Source organism: Nannobrachium achirus (assembly GCF_963921795.1).
Source record: "Nannobrachium achirus genome assembly, chromosome: 3".
In the NCBI taxonomy this organism is placed as follows: domain Eukaryota; kingdom Metazoa; phylum Chordata; class Actinopteri; order Myctophiformes; family Myctophidae; genus Nannobrachium; species Nannobrachium achirus.
In genome coordinates, this window is record NC_137812.1 from 65,956,118 (window position 1) to 65,972,563 (window position 16,446).

The following is a 16,446-nucleotide window of genomic DNA, read 5'->3' on the forward strand; positions in this document are numbered from 1 at the left end:
ACCATTAAGGCGGAACCAGGGCAGAAAGAGCCTGCTGGTTGGTCAGTCAGGGACCAATCAGAAGGCTGACAAAGGGTCAATTACTTGATTTTGGCAGTGCAATTAGGGCTGTCAATTATGACATTTGACATGACGATTAATTGTGACTAAAAAAAAATAATTAATTAACGATTAAGGATTTAATTGCATTTTTGTCGTTATCAATTACATTTCTGTTTAGCTTGTAGGCTTTGAGGTTGCACATGGCAGATATGACACATAACCTAAATATACAAAGAAATTACTAAGTTTTACAACTTTATACTTAAAAAAGAACATTGATAGTGGAAATAGCCGATCTACAAGCTCGGCTATTTCCACAATTTTTTATTTAAAAAAAAATGTATGAACATTTTTCAACATGGAAACAATTATGACGATTATGAAAAATAATCAAGATTATGTCAAATAATTGCGATTAGACGATTATGTAATAATTGTGACAGCCCTATATTACAATATTAGTCATATTTATGGAGGGACTGAATGGAGCACCTTGGACCACTCTCTAGCTCTCTGCTTGGTTCTCACGGCGCTCCTCTCCTCAGCGTACAGCCCTCCGATGAAGGAGCCGATGGAGGTGCCCCCCACTATGTCTATGGGGATCCCTGCCTCCTCCATGGCCTTGATCACCCCCACATGGGAGCATCCTCTGCATGGATTAGAAGAAGAACCAGGTAAAACACTTGTGACGTAGTGTACCCAATGGTTGTCAACCCTTTCAGGCCGCGACCCGCAAAATAATCATATTTTAACCTGACGAGCACTAAGAGTTGAGGGATTACATTTTGTATAACACGGTTCTATTGTGAAAATAGCAGATCTACATGCTCACAGCGCCTCGCGTTTTGTGAGCCGAATGGAACAGATGCCACATTGAAAGACTTCATTGTTGATATACAAATAAAAAAAATCTCAAATCTTTTCTTCTGGGGGTCCCTGGAACAAAATATTTTGCGATGGGGGTCCGTGGCCAAATACATTCAGGGGGTCCTTGACATGACAAAGTTTGAGAACCACTGATAGCAACATACGTTTTTTTTTTTCCTTTTCTTTTTTAAAGAAAACTGTTAGGATTTAGAAGACATTTGTAGAATGTGCCTATCAGTGGTTAAGGACCCCCAAAATGTGTTTTTGGCCACAGACCCCCATCTCAAAATATTTTGTTCCACAGATGTACCCCTATCGCAAAATATTTTGTTCCAGGGACCCCCAGAAGCAAAGATTAGATTTTGGTCTATTTTGCATCTAGCTTAAGGCCACAGACTCGTTGGGAAACGAATTCGAACGCGAATGAGGTCAAGGTTGTTTTAGGTCGAGTTTTCCTGTATTCATTTAAACAGCTTGCCAGGGCCATCTGTCTTCTCCATTACAGAAGTGCCATCTTTGGTACTGTCGGCCCCACTCACCTCGCTCCCCCTCCGCCCAGCACCAGGGCAATGCTGTTGCCCGTCAACACCCGGGCCAGCCGAGAGAAATCACTGTGTCTGTCTGCTGTCTTCTCAAACACCTTCTCATACACCTCCCTCTACACACACATGCACACACGCACGCACGCACACACATACACAAGACGTGAGAAAAAGAAAGTCATATTAAGTCATGGTTCATTACAAACAACTCTAAGATTTTCAAGTAATGCGTAGTGATCTTACCAAATGAAGTTAAAATCATAGAACAATTTAACCAAATACTGTCTTGTAGTCTTCTAAATGTGTCTAAGGACTATCTGGACGGGATTAGTATTAATGGGAAGGTACGATTAGTTTCACCAGAGTACTTTGGTGATTTGATTGATGTTGATCGAAATAAAATGTGTAATGATTTCATTCATGTAGATCAAAGTGATAACTTGATTATTACTGGAGTAATATTTACTGGGCAAATAAGCAACTGTTTTTCATGAAACCTCCATGAAAACTTCCACGTCTTCTGTCAGTTCTAACCACTAACTAGCTATAAGACTAAGGGCTTAAACCTAACCACCTAGGAGGAGCTATATAGGGCTAGGACACATCTGCAAATCCCCATTTCATAGAAAGAGAGTGAGTGTAACATTAGTCAGGCGTTGACACTAAGGGTTGCCCACCTGGCCTTGGCAGGTAAATAAAACTTTCGGGCAGGTGGAGTTTGCTTTCAGGTTGCCCGACTGGGCAAGTGCGCATTTGAGAGGGGACGCAACCGTCGATAAACACAACACCAGATACACTATCTGTCTAAACACCTGAACATGGCCAGTCTTTTGATCTGTGGAATGTCAAATAAGAGCACTGTTGACCTATAATCTGCTGTTTACACTGTTGCTACACTTAAAAATACAAAATAACAAGTGTGAACCCATAGTCATATTAGCTATGTAGGGTATTTGGCATACAAATGGAGGTATGACATTTTCTTTATTGCACAACAAATTTTGTGTTTACTGAACTGTAATTCAATGGACAATTTACTTTTCGGGGCAAGTGGGCATGACCTTTGGGGCAAGTAGAACATGACCCGTACTTGCCCGACGGGCAAGCGCCTCTGAGACCATAGTGTCAACCTCTGGTTAGATTTAGGTCAAACATGACAAGCAGTTCATGACAGATTAGGGCTCGGTAGGACAGTGGTTCTCAACCTTTTCAGGCCACGACCCCCCAAAATAACCCCAACCTGACATTCACAAGCATTAAGAGTTAAGGCCTTACATTTTGTATATATCACAGTTCTATTGTGAAAATAGCAGATCTACATGCTCACAACACCGTTGCGAGGCATTGTGAGCATGTAGATCGGCTATTTTCACAATTTCTGGCTCTAACATTTGACAATTTGGCCAATGTTTAATTTGTCATTTTAGAGGTATATTAAAAAGTCCTTAAATTGTAACTTTAGAAATGTGCAGATGCCCTATACACTTAAACGTTATCTTAGTTTGTTTACTGTTGTGGGAGAAAACAATGTTGCACATTAAGTGAATCATTTGGGGACCCCCCCCCCAAAATAATTTGGGGACCCCCCCAAGGGTCCCGCCCCACAGGTTGAGAACCACTGCGGTAGGCTGTTGGGAGCCCTGGGTCCTCCTCCTTACCAGCTTGCTGGGGCCGCGTCTGGAGAAGACCCTGCGGGGGCACTTGAGGTGCAGGTGCCCGGAGCACCAGCTGCGCATGTTGAGCCACTCCACCGTCCTGGAGGGCCCGGGGCCGTCCTCTCTGTGCAGCAGCACCAGCTGCTTCAGAGCCCGCACCGCCGTGTTCTCCAGCATCTGTTCCAACTGGACACCATGGAGGAGGAGGAGGAGGAGGAGGAGCAAGGGGAACAGGTGGGAGGATTAGGGCTGTCATGATTAACTAACTTAATGCCACAGACATAGATTGACGAGAATCATTAATTAGGCAACTAGGCCACTGACGTAGATTGACGAGAATAGGCTATTTTTGTTATAAAACAACTCAAAATACATGATTGTTGCCGGATTTATAAAACAGGTGTTTCATTCGAAACACTTGCTTGCCTCCAGCGGCAGATCATGTGACGGAACGTGAAAGCGGAAGTGCACGATCCATTCTGGGTCTGCTTGGTTATGATTCTGGTTAAATTCTATTATAAATATAAACACACTTTTCTCCTCACCCGTAAGTCGGATTTTCAATCCGAAAAAAGATCTGAGCAGCTGGTGGCATCACATGCACGGAGCGTGTGCACGGAGCGCCCGGCGCAAAAGTAGGTATTTGCTCATTTTGTTAGCATGGTTGTATGAGTGTAACATGGTGGAATTTAGCATCACCCAGGGTACTGAAAAGAATGGACAGAACGGATAGATGTGTAGACAGCGTTTTCTTGTGGTCGTAAAAAAACACTGAAATGGGCTGGCATTGAAAAAGTTAAGACATTTTACATGACAATTAATCGTCACTCAAATAATTGCGATCAACAATTTAATTGTGTTTTTGTCTCTGACTTCGCACATGGCAGATATGACCCATAACCTAAATATACAAAGAAATGGCTGAAATATTTGATAACTTGACAGGGGTTGACACTAAGGTCTCAGAGGCACTTGCCCCTCGGGCAAGGGTTAGGGTTAGGGTTAGGCGAAAAGTAAACCGAATCGTACATTATACAATAACTAGAGGTTCGCGGCCCTTCGGGCCGCTCACATCTAGAGTCCACGCCCGCTTCTTTACTAAAAAACTATTTTTTCAAAAAAAAAAGTTTATTGAAAAAAAAAAAAGTAAAAAAAAAAAAAAAAAAAAGTAAAAAAAAAAAAAAGAATTTAAAAAAAAAATTTTTTTTTGGGGGGGAACTATTGTGGCATAACTATTGTGGCGTAACTATTGTGGCGGAACTATTGTGGCGCAGCGCACGTTTCCGGTCGGACATATTTGACCGCCGGACGCACTTCCGGTTAAGAACTCCGTGTGCCACGTGATCAGTCCTACAGTAGCAAAGCCCCCAGAACCCTGGGGGCGCTTTGAAGCAAAAAGTACATGGTGGCCGTTTGAGGTACTGCAGTTGGGGCGACTATTCAAACAGTTAGTTCAGTTGAGGCAGATAGCCCCCCACTACCCCCGCCTCCCCGTTTCTCGCTCCCCGACCGTCGCGATTGGCTCAAAAGCCAAATAGTCGCCCCACTACGTCACGTTTCAAACGCGGAAGTACGCTTCATGCGCTGGGTGAGCAACTCAATGCAAGTGGACGGGCGGGGATATCAGTTGCCCTCTCTATTCTTATTATAACTCTATGGTCCTAGCCAAGTGGTGTATACGGATGTTACTGCGATTGAGGTGAAAGAGAAAAGTGGAAAGTTGTGAGCTAACTATTAGCTATTTTTGTGTGTGTGTGTGTGTGTGTGTGTGTGTGTGTGTGTGTTCTGGCTACGCCCCCCTCGGTTGAAATTGGATCCGCCGGTCCCATAGCTGGGAATACGAGCCAATGGACGGCGGTCACCATGGCAACGGGGGGCCAATGATAGAGTTATGGGCGGTATTCCCTACGTCCCAACTCCCTACCGTTGAGTTGAAGTTGAATTGAAGTGGATGCAAAGTGGGCGTGAATGGGCTTGGAAGTGGGATGCGGCTTTTGCTCAATTGTATATATAAGATAAGATAGCTAAAATTTGAATTATTTATTTATTTTGTGTTACTTCCTGGGGCTCTGCGATTAAAAAAGGTCATACCTAATTCTTTATCCAAATTCCTACATGGCTATTGTTGAATATGTCTGAGGGTTCACACCTATTTTATATGTTTACGGTTAAGTCCCCGCACAAACAAGCACTTGCCTGGTCGGGCAACCTGAAAGTAAACTCCACCTGCCCTAAGGTTTTATTTACCTGCCAAGGGCAGGTGGGCAAGCCTTAGTGTCAATGCCTGCTTGATCATTTTTTTTGTTGCTCTCCCTACTTCCTACAGTACTTCCGGTTTTAGCATGATCGCGATCGCGAAATGCATGTTTGACTCCCAGAACAGTTCTATCTTTCAAACATGGCAGCCATGTTTGTTTACATTTGAAGAAAACACTATACAGTAGCCTCTATCTTTTGAATGCCTGAACGGATTTCCAAGCGGATTCTTTTGTTTAATCTTTGTGTAATATCTTGCCCAATGAAATCAGAAGCTCATGAGAAATCACAAACTCATAGCGCGGCACTGCAGCGCTATGAGTTTGCAGATCTGCAATTTTTTTTTAGATGTGAACATTTTTGCAAATCTTTGAATATATATTCTTTTTAAGCGAACATTTTGGACTAAAATCTTTGCTTCTGGGGTGTCCCTGGAACAACATATTTTGAGTTGGGGGTCCGCGGTCAAATACATATAATTCTAGGGGTCCTTGACATGAAAAAGTTTGAGCATCACTGACATAGAAACATGTTTTTCAAAAAGACCTTAGAAGGATTTAGAAGACATTTATAGTCAGGTCAAAATATTCAAAGCTTGCACACATTTTCAAGATTTCTCAAAAATAGCACGTCTACAAGCTTGCAGCACGGCACTCTGTGCCGCATTGTGAGCTTTTATATCTGCTATTTTTTAATAGTTAAAGCATAAAATAATGCGTACCCGGCTCTAAATGGGTTAATACAAATGTTATCTGTAATACACCCGTCACCAGCTCCTCACCTGTCCCAGGGCAGGCTCCTGGTCCCCCAGGCCCACGATGAGGATACAGTCAGCCTGTCTGATGCAGCGCTGGGTCCAGGGCGTCATGGTGTTGTCTGTCTGGTACAGCACGATCCTGTTGATGTCCTCCTGCTGGGCCAGCCAGCCAGACAGACGGTACTCATGGATACTGCCGGGTGGGGGAAACAGGACTCACAGATTTTTACTTATGTAAAAGTATCAATACTGCAATATAGAAATACTCTGTTACAAGTAAAAAAGTCCGGAATTCAAAATGCAAAAAAAAAAGTATGAACGTGTTGGCATCGAAATGTACTTAAAGGGGAGAACCACCCACTTTCAACATTGAACTATGTCATTAATATACCTTTGAGTTGTTATGTGGAAATAAGAAAAAAGTGTTGCCTAGAACTGGACGATTGATTGTGGGGTTTGTATTGCAAAGTACACCGTGATGATGTCATCACTTTGCAATATAAACCCCACAATCAATACCAAAATGGGTGGTTCTCCGCTTTAATGTACCAAAAGTAAAAGTGCAAAATGTTTGAAAATAGCAGATCTACAAGCTCACAGATGCGAAGCGTTGTGAGCTTGTAGATTGGCTATTTTCAAATAGCCACGGTATAAAATAGGGCTAAAGTGCTTTATGTATGTGTTATAATATTATAATGTATATCTGCAAAGTAACTAGTAACTAAAGTTTTAAAATAAATGTAGAGGAGTAAAAGTTCAATATTTGGATCCGAGATGTTGTGGAGTAGAAGTAAAAGCATTGGAAATTGAAAATACTCAAGTACATGAGTACTTAAATACAGTACTTAAGTAAATGTACTTAGTTACTTTACACCACTGGATACTGCCGGATGGAGACGAGACGGGAGGAGGGAGAGAGTGAATAATTCAAAGGATGGGTCGGTGATGAAACCCAGGGAAACACAGACAGTGACGATGAGGGCAACCACTGGAGATGGGTTGCATCATGTGAAGGGGCTTAGGAAGCCTGCTGGCTGTGGTTTGACAGGACCGAACAGGGGTGTCACACCAAATGCTGGGCCCTGGGTACAAGGATTCACTGCGGGCCCCCCATGAAAGTTCTTCATAGGGGGAGGGGGTTTAACCCATTTAGACTGGGAACGCATTATTACGCGTTATTTTGTGCTTTAACTATTGAAAAATAGCAGATCTACAAGCTCACAGCGCTTGTAGATGTAAAGGATTTCAAATCCTTCTAAGGTTTTTTTGAAAAACCTGTTTCCCATCTCAAAATATTTAGTTACAGGGACTCCCCCAGAAGCAACATTTGAGTTACAAAAGTACGCTTAAAAAAACATAATTCAAAGATTTGCATACATTTTCACAAATTTTCAAAAATAGCAGATCTACAAACTCGGTGCCGCGCTGTGAGCTTGTATATCTGCTATTTTTCAATAGCGGCATCCCTGCTTAGGAAGCCTGCTGGCTGTGGTTTGACAGGACAGAGTATGTCTTGGTTCATGTTGTGTCTGACCGTACCTGTCCAACGCTGACGCACCCAGTCGCTCTCTGATGATTTCACTCGTCAGCAGCAACGTTGGCCCTGGAGTTGGAGCAGACAAAGAAACATCAATATGGGCCAAAACATGGACCACGTTAACCGTGGCTTCCCTTGGAAAAAAGAAACATTTATGAGCTAGTACTTTGGCCTAGTAATAGTGGTTCTAGGACTGGTTCTAGTAATAGTGGTTCCTCTCGTAGCGGTTAGTACAAAGTACTTTCTAGACATACAGTACAGTACAGTAAGTGAGGAAACACATTTCCCATGCTGCTGGGTTTGATTGCTAGTCGAACAAGACTCACCAATGGCACTGAGGGCATGGCTGAGCTCCAGATTGAAAGCGTTGATAGGCACGTCATCACTGATAGGGAGGACAGCCACGGTGGACAGGTTACTGGCAGGGTTGGTGACATCAGGGCTGGTCGTCACAGTGGACAGACCCAGGGTGGAAGCTGGAGCACAGGAGATGGGTGTGTGAATGCACATGACATGCATCAACAGGGAAAGAGGTGTGTATATGCAGGTCTTGGCGTGATCTCCCCAGATGAAATAACACTATTTGGCATTTATTGCCATTATACTGTGTCCTATCCATAGCTCTCCAAATAGAAGGGAACTGGCAGGCGCAATATTTGTTTTCTGGTTAAATATAGCTGTCACTAATCATACTTGTATATTGTCAGCAGAATATTGCTGACAGACCTGCATCAGGAACGCAATATCAAAGGCAACAGTATAGGTTCACGATACATTAGCACCTGCATGGAACTCAGTGAAAACACTGCGCTAGATAGTTACAGTTAGTTTACTGGCAAATGTTCATGATTATGTAGTAGCCTAGTAAACTTCCTTGCTTTCGAATGAAGGCAGGAGGAGGAGTCTGGTTTACAAGGCTAATTATGTAGTACTAGTGAGTGAAGGGGTGGAAGAGAGGGTTGACAAAACCATCTCACATGAGAAAGGTCCACGGCCCTGCTGCAGGTTCCCCAGGATCTTCTGGCCCAGCAAGTGGATCAGCCTCGTCACCACCTGAAGAACAAGATCAGCATCGTTCAAACTCTAGCCTAGCGCCTCAACACGGAGCACAAAAGGATCTAGAACCAGTGGTCTACCACAGTGGTTCTCAAACAACTTTTTGGTGTCAGGTCACCCCTGTAAACAACTTTTTCATCCAAGGCACCCCTGAAGTACACTGTTACTTTATAGAAACGTCACATTTAGGTCATATTACGGTACATGAATACGTAAATCTTCTCCCCTAAGATACAGAACTATGTGTGACAAGGAAAACTTGAGAGAGTAGTAGTTTTCCATTACAACACATCCCAGCATCCCTAGTCTAGGGGGGAACATTCACCAAAAATAGCAGATCTACAAGCTCACAACGCAGCAGCACATTGTGACACGTGAGCGTGAGCTTGTAGATCTGCTGTTTCTGAGTGGTTAAACTGAAGCGATACTGATACATTCAAAATATTATCAAAGTATTCTGCAGCACGCCTGGACTTTTCGTCACGGCACCCACTTTGAGAACCACTGAGCTACCATTAATAAAATGTCTGGTTAGGTGTTTCCTGGACACGGTGAAGGTACTGACCTGGGGGTATCGTCTCTTGATGTTGTTGAGCGTTCCCTCGGGCAGTTTGACCAGCTCCGTGTCTCTGACTGCGTGGACCGTTGTGGCTCTGGGCTGTCTGGCCAAGGCCTCCACCTAAAGACACCAACAGATACACCAGACACTCAATATGGCTGAACTGAATGCATCAGAGCGCTGTTCGTTGCCATGATCAATATTAACCCATTTAGGCCTAGGATTATTGACCGCTTTAACAATTGAAAAACAGCAGATATACAAGCTCACAGCGCGGCTGCAAGCTTGTAGATCTGCTATTTTTGAAAAAAATCATGATTTTTCTTTGCAAGTCTTTGAATATATCTATTTAAAAGCAAACATTTGTAACTCAAATATTTGCTTCTGGGGGGTCCCTGGAACAACATATTTTGAGATGGGGGTCCGTGGCTAAATACCTGTAATTTTGGGGGTCCTTGACATGAAGAAGTTTGAGAACCACTGATTTAGAGGAAGGATTTAGAAGTCGGGTCAAAGATCGAGTCAGAGATATTCAAAGACTTGCACACATTTTCCCGATTTTTCAAAAATAGCAGATCTACGAGCTCGCAGCGCGGCACTCGGTGCCGCGCTGTGAGCTTGTATATCTGCTATTTTTCAATGGTTAAAGCATAAAATAATGGTTAAAGTGGTTAAAATCTAACGCGACTCGGGCGCGTTCCAGGTATTTGAGAGTTAAAATCCTTTTGGGCGCCCGCTGGCCTAGTGGTCAAGGCGCATACCACATACTAGGCTATGATGCCTGCTGGCGTCGCCGGTTCGATTCCCGATCCGGACGACCTTTGCCACATGTCATTCCCCATCTCTCTCCCCATTTCCTGTCAGTCTACTGTCCTATCGATAAAGGCATAAAAAGCCCAAAAAAAAACAAAAAATCTTTAAAATATTGAAATCCTTTGAACGCTATTCTTTTTTTTTTATTATGACTATTACACGCCCAGAAATAGCCCAAGAAATAATCCATAGTTAATTCATTATGCATCAACTCAATTAATCAATTCTCCTCAGACAAAGGCAACCTTCAGGAAAACGATGCAACGCTCAGCCAAGCATGACAACAAAAAAGGCTTTAATTTATTTTAGTTTTATTATTGCACATTTTGTAGCCCATTTCATTTCAATGAAAAGGAATAAACGCTCTTGCTCGCACACACACACACACACACACACACACACACACACACACACACACACACACACACACACACACACACACACACACACACACACACACACACACACACACACACACACACACACACACACACACACACACACACACACACACACACAGTGGTGTTATTAAACAACTGTAAAAAGGACAGATCGCTGTTAAAACTCTTTCTATCCACAACTAATACAGTATGGCTTGTCTGCTACCAATAACCAACTACAGAAATCACTTTCCAGCTGCGCTGCCGGGCTGCGAGTGCTTCCGGGCTGGCTCCAGCCTCCCTGCAAGGCGAGCATTACTCAATAATATTAAACTGAACGTTGCACAAATGTCTTTGCGAGGTTTAATACGATTATTAGGCAATAAAAGTGACCAGGCACTTCTTCCACAGACTGAATCCTGGATGTGAGGTTTTCACATTCTCATTCAAGCGTACAGTCTGTCTGTCATTCAAAAGTAGTTTGAGAACATTGCTGCATAGTGGGCTAGTGTGACTCTTTCATATGAATCATAAATACATGGTGGGCTGATGTGACTCTACAATATGATGTCGTCGTTGTTGGGTGAAAACCTTGTATGTCCCAAAACCGTTCCTTTTGCATTTTCCATTTTAAAAATGATTTAAACTAGTGAAAACAGCCGATCTACAAGCACACAACGCCTCGCGCTGCGAGACGATATACATAGTAGATATACAGGTGTCTCCTGCATGCACCTTTGCATCCTAAACCTTGACAGCATCGGACCACCACACCACACCTTCTTAAACACGTGAAAAAAAAGAAGAAAATAAAAATATATATGTGTCCCAATTTGGCTGGGAGCCAGTCATTGGATTTTTATTCATTTTCATTTTCTCATTTCATTTGAAAGCTGGGGATCATAGCTACAAAATGATATATTGGTTGTGGAGATTGACCCAACAGTTTTGAAGATATGGCTTATAGAATGATGCCATGCTGAAATACTACTTTTGAGATATTCAAGTTCTAAATACATTTCTAACCTGCAAATGACCTGACGATCTCTCACATTAGTTAAAAAAAAGTCTTATTTACATGCAGAGTTAAGCTCTGTCGTTTAAGTGAAATGTAGCCTGAAATTTATGAAATGCTTTAGTGGCTTTATCACATTTTAGTGAGAAAAAAAAAAAAAAAGTATTTTCAGTCCCTGTCTAAAGCTGTACTTTCCGAGATGACTGGCTCTCAGTGAGATTGGGACACATATGTATATATATCAGAGCAGTGACTCACCACTCCAATGAGGTCTCCTCTGCCGTACTCCCCCACCAGCTCCTTCTTGCCGTTGGCTTTGCGGATAACCGAACGCAGACGGCCGTTCAGAACGATGTATGTGCAGTCTGACTGGTCGTCCTGCCTACATGTGGCGGAGGAAGGAGAAAGAGGTTATAGGAGGTTGTTGGAGCTGTTATGGATAATGACAATAAATTATTTATGTTTTTCTTTAATCAGGAGTTGATATTTAAGAATTTGAGCCCAATACAGTAGACAGGGGCTCTATATTAGATCTGCTCCTTCTTTCCACATCTCTTAAAAATAATCGATCTACAAGCTCACAGTACATCTGCTGTTCATGTAGTTACGCTGAAAAAAGAAGTACGGTATAACAGGCAGTCATTGTGAGATTCTATAAAGGAATATCATTTGCCATGTGCAACTTCAAAGCCTAAAAGCCAAACAGAAATGTAATTGTCAACGCCAAAAACACAATTAAATCGTTAATCGCAATTATTTGAGTGACAATTAATCGTCATGTAAAATGTCATAATCATGACAGCCCTAACTACACCCCACAGGTTGAGAACGGGACTCCCTTTTTTTTGCAGGTCTTTCAGTCCGAGTGTATCAAAAAACCACCTTGGTTAAGGCAAGCGTCCGCGGAAGCTTGTGATTGGCTGCGCAGAGGTGCCGAAAGTCGGAGGGGGATAAAGATTTACTATTCTGGCCCCCTGGTTTACAACTTCTAACGGCGCTGACTCGGCTCATGCGACCTTCGCAAAGCTCGACACGGCGACTCGCTCGCTAGCGCTTGCCGGTGTCTCACGTGGCTCAAGGTCGCCTGAGACGGCGCGCCTCTCGTCTCCAACTTAACCCATTTAGAACGGATACACATTATTGTGTATCATTATTTTATGCTTTGACTATTGAAAAATAGCAGATTTACAAGCTCACAGCGCGGCACCGAGTGCCACGCTGCGAGCTTGTAGATCTGCTATTTTTGAAAATCTTTGAAAATTAGAATTTTGACCCGATTCTATAAGTGTCTTCTGAATCCTTCTAAGGTTTTTTGAAAAACCTATGTTTCTATGTCAGCAATCTGGCTAGCCATCGTCAAAGAAAAGGTCCTTTTCACTTAACTGGAGCTCAGTTAGTCTGTTTACTGTCAATATTCCAGGATGACCTCCCACTTGGGTAATGACGCCCCCTGGCGATCATTCAGAGAAACTACTTCAGCTCCCGTACTAACGTAGGTAGGAAGGGCCTGTCACTCAAACCGGAGTGACCCGCCTCCAGGCTATATAAGCCCCCGGAGGCGGAAGTAACATCCTCTTTTCACTCTCTGCGATATCACATTCAGATAAGTTGAAACTCAGCCTTGTATTATTATTCTTCGCGCATTAGCCTAAAGCGGTGGCATTGGAGTCGCCCACTGGCGAGTGTTGAATTAACCCGTACTTAAGAATACTTATTCTTGTTCCGTCCTAAATCGACGGTTATTTCCTTTTATAACAAAGGATTATTACTGCTTGTTCAGGCCTCCGCCGAAGCAAGCGTGGCATAGCATTAGCCGTTAGCTTGTTAGCTCGTCTGCTATTGTTAACGTTAGCTACACTGCTTACCGCTTGTTCAGGCCCTGCCCGAATCAAGCGTGGCCTAGCCTTAGCCGTTAGCTTGTTAGCTCGTCTGCTTCTGGTTAACTCTATCTACAGTGCTTCGCCATGGATCCTCTGGCCTTCCTGCCGAGGCTATGTCCAGGCTGTCCAGGACTCATCGACGGACAGGATCTTCACCATCTCTGTGTCGGCTGCATGGGCGTTGCACACGCCTTCTCTGCACTGAGTCCTCAGGGGAGAGCAGGACCTTTCTGTGACTGCTGCGTGGCCTACGACCGCGATGTACTGATACACCGGTTCTACCTAGCCAGGGCAGGCCTCGGGGCCTGCGCTCCACCAGGTGGGTCCACTGCTCTCAACCCCACAGCCCAGTCTTTCCTTCCCCAGGCGGACCGCACCGTTGGTCAAGGTGCGGCGCTGCCTTCCGGAGATCCGCTTGGCAACCAGCGCGCCATTCCAAGTCAAGATGGCGCCGTGCTACATGAGACACCGCCTGCCGCGCAACCGACCGCAGCTAGCTCCACTGTCACTGGAGCTGGCGGGTCTGGTGAAGTCGCCGCTAAGAAGGCGACCAAGAAGGCTAACATCCAGACGAAATCTCCGGTAGCCTTTTCCCCTTCGGGCGCGGTGCCCAAAAAGAAACGCTTGGATGTGACCGTCGGGGACGTCCCCCTCGACGTGAGCATCACCAAAACAGTCCAGACCTTCAGGCGAGAGTCGGACCTGAGCTCCTGTCAGAGCGAGGGTTCTGGTTCTGAATACTCTGGATACACGGCCGAGGAGGAGGAGGACTCCGTCGATGACGAGGGTTCTCGACTCACGGTCACTGTGAAAGGTAATGCCCCTGCGGCTCCAGCACGTCAACTGGACGCCGCAGGGAGCTCCCAGGCCTCCTCAGGCACCACTGCACCTCCACCCGCCAGTCAAGCGAGTGAAGCGGGAGCAGAGGACGTCGATTCTGCAGCAGAAATGCTGGATCATCTCACAGTCTACATGAGAGCTCTGGCCAGAGTTGGAGAGGAGTTGCCACCTCCTCTCCCCTCTGAAGAGGCCGAGGATGATGATGAAATGCCCGGGCAGGAGCCTTCGGTTCCCGCCCCGTATGTCCTCTCCAGGCTGCCGCTGGTGAAAGGTTTCACCAAGGCCCTCCATTCCTCATGGAAGACACATAAAGACCCCAGGAAGCTGCCTTTTTCTGTGTTGGATTTGGTGGGCGGTGCGGAGGCAGGCATGTCCACCTGCCCTAACCTGGACCACCTGTTGGCACAATCTTTTCTGAGTTCCGTCAGACCCCAGTACAAAGATGTAGGCACGGCTAAAAACGGGCCGTTTGTTGGCCCCGTCGGCACCAACCCGCCGGGGTTCACTGTCCTGGAGGACAAGCTACAGTCGGACAGGGCTCGTAACGCCTACCGGTCCGCTGCTCTGGCCGCTAAGGACCTAAATCTGATCCAGCTCTTGCTCGCTTCCACCAAGGACCTGGTCAAAGGTCTGCCCACGGGGGAGCACACAGCTGAACTGAACACTCTATTTGACATCATGCTGAAGGTCAATTGGCATGCGGTTAAGTGGATGGGCAGGTCCATGGACTACAACCTCCAGTCTGAGAGAGCCCGCTGGCTCGACTATGTCGACCTCGAGCCTAAGAGGGACGTGGGCGAGAAGCCTCTAGGTCCTCGCGGGGAGATGTACAAGTCTCTCATAAACATGGAGAACAGTCCCACCACCCTCATGGGTGGGGGCTTGGAGCTGCTGCAGGGTAGAGTTACCTTCTTCAAGGCGGCTAAGGACATCGTCGAGTCCACCACAGTGCCACAGGATGAACCGCAGCAAGCTAGGAGGACGTCCCGCTCCTCCCGCGCCAAGGAAAGGGGCCGCTCTGCTTCTTTTAAAAAGCACTCGTCTTCCTCCAGGGGAGCCTCTGCAGCCAGGGCGCCTGACAGGCCCCGCAGCAAGGCTGTGGTTCCCGAGCGCGCTCAGCCGCGCCGCCCGTCCAAGGATGGCAGGCAGCAGTCTTCATACCGCGGTGGCCGCGGTAGGGGACAGCGCAAATGACACTCTGAAGAGGGGAATTGTGCTGGGGCGGGGGTCCGAGGTGTCTCTCGGTCCCCCTCCCCCCAAACGAGGGCGTTTTTCGGTACCCCGTGTCGGGGAAATGAAAATGTTAATTTTGATGCCTCCTGTGTCGACAATAAACATGTTGAAAGAACAAAGTCTGTCTCTGTCCAACTCTCTCGCACTAGCACAGACGACCCCATCGTGCATGCCTCCTGTAGTAATGATGAAGTCCTGTCAGGACTCGATAATCAATCACAGGTTTTATCAGAAACCAGTAATGTTAATGTCAAACAATTATGTGGTTCCTCAAGCGCGCGAGTGGGATATCCCTCGCGTCGACAATATGAATCCTTTATGCATGCCTCCTGTAAGAATGATGGAGTCCCGTCAGGACTCTTTAATCAGTCAGAGGTTTTATCAGCAACCAGTAATGTTAACGTCAAACAATTATATGGTTCCTCATGCGCGCGAGTGGATTTTCCCTCGCGTGAGCGATGCTATGAATTTAACCTTGAGTCAGAAATTCTGTCGGCCTACTATGAGCCCGGGTCAAGGGACAAGCATAAAGGCCTTAGAGCAGGTATTAAACGTAAAAGTTCCTCTCCTGTCAGGGGAGAATGCTTTAGTTGTGGGCGAGTCTGTTTATCAGTCGAATCGCTTTGCTCTTCCTGTCGCTCTATCGAGCCAAAACCGAACGCTTCCGGTTTCACCGGATACGGATTCGCTAGCTCCCCGCTTCCGGTCCGGCCGCAAAAGAGCTCCGCTAGTCAAGCGGTACAATCGGAAGGTGATCCCACCTTGCGGCCTATTGAACCCCTGCGCTCCGCATCCGGGTGTCCCGGATACGGATACGCAGGTTCCCCACTTCCGGTCCCGCCGCAAAATAGCTCCGCTAGTCAAGCGGTACAACCAGAAGGTGTTTCCGCCATGCGGCCTATTGAACCCTTGCGCTCCGCATCCGGTCGTTCCGGATACGGATACGCAGGTTCCCCTCTTCCGGTCCGGCCGCCAAAAAGCTCCGCCGTCACGGAAGCACAGTGGTGGGGTTTC

The 16,446-nt window shown here is 45.7% G+C and overlaps 2 protein-coding genes across 8 annotated transcripts in view; one reads left to right on the forward strand and one right to left on the reverse strand.

The window, feature by feature from the left end:
* shoc2 (SHOC2 leucine rich repeat scaffold protein) overlaps positions 1-16,446 on the forward strand; it is a 618,526-nt gene that overhangs the window by 285,630 nt on the left and 316,450 nt on the right. The gene's annotated exons all lie outside the window — the stretch shown is intronic.
* The window catches only part of pnpla6 (patatin-like phospholipase domain containing 6), an 85,937-nt gene that overhangs the window by 30,252 nt on the left and 39,239 nt on the right, over positions 1-16,446 (reverse strand). For all 7 annotated transcript variants that reach the window (XM_080721924.1, XM_080721925.1, XM_080721920.1 and 4 more), the window contains 9 exons: positions 11,738-11,861; positions 9,278-9,391; positions 8,634-8,709; positions 7,983-8,132; positions 7,659-7,722; positions 6,144-6,312; positions 3,110-3,292; positions 1,449-1,567; positions 535-691 (listed from right to left, as the gene is read on the reverse strand). In XM_080721924.1, the coding sequence (XP_080578050.1) occupies positions 535-691; positions 1,449-1,567; positions 3,110-3,292; positions 6,144-6,312; positions 7,659-7,722; positions 7,983-8,132; positions 8,634-8,709; positions 9,278-9,391; positions 11,738-11,861 (1,156 nt within the window). The remainder of the gene's footprint in view (positions 1-534; positions 692-1,448; positions 1,568-3,109; positions 3,293-6,143; positions 6,313-7,658; positions 7,723-7,982; positions 8,133-8,633; positions 8,710-9,277; positions 9,392-11,737; positions 11,862-16,446) is intronic.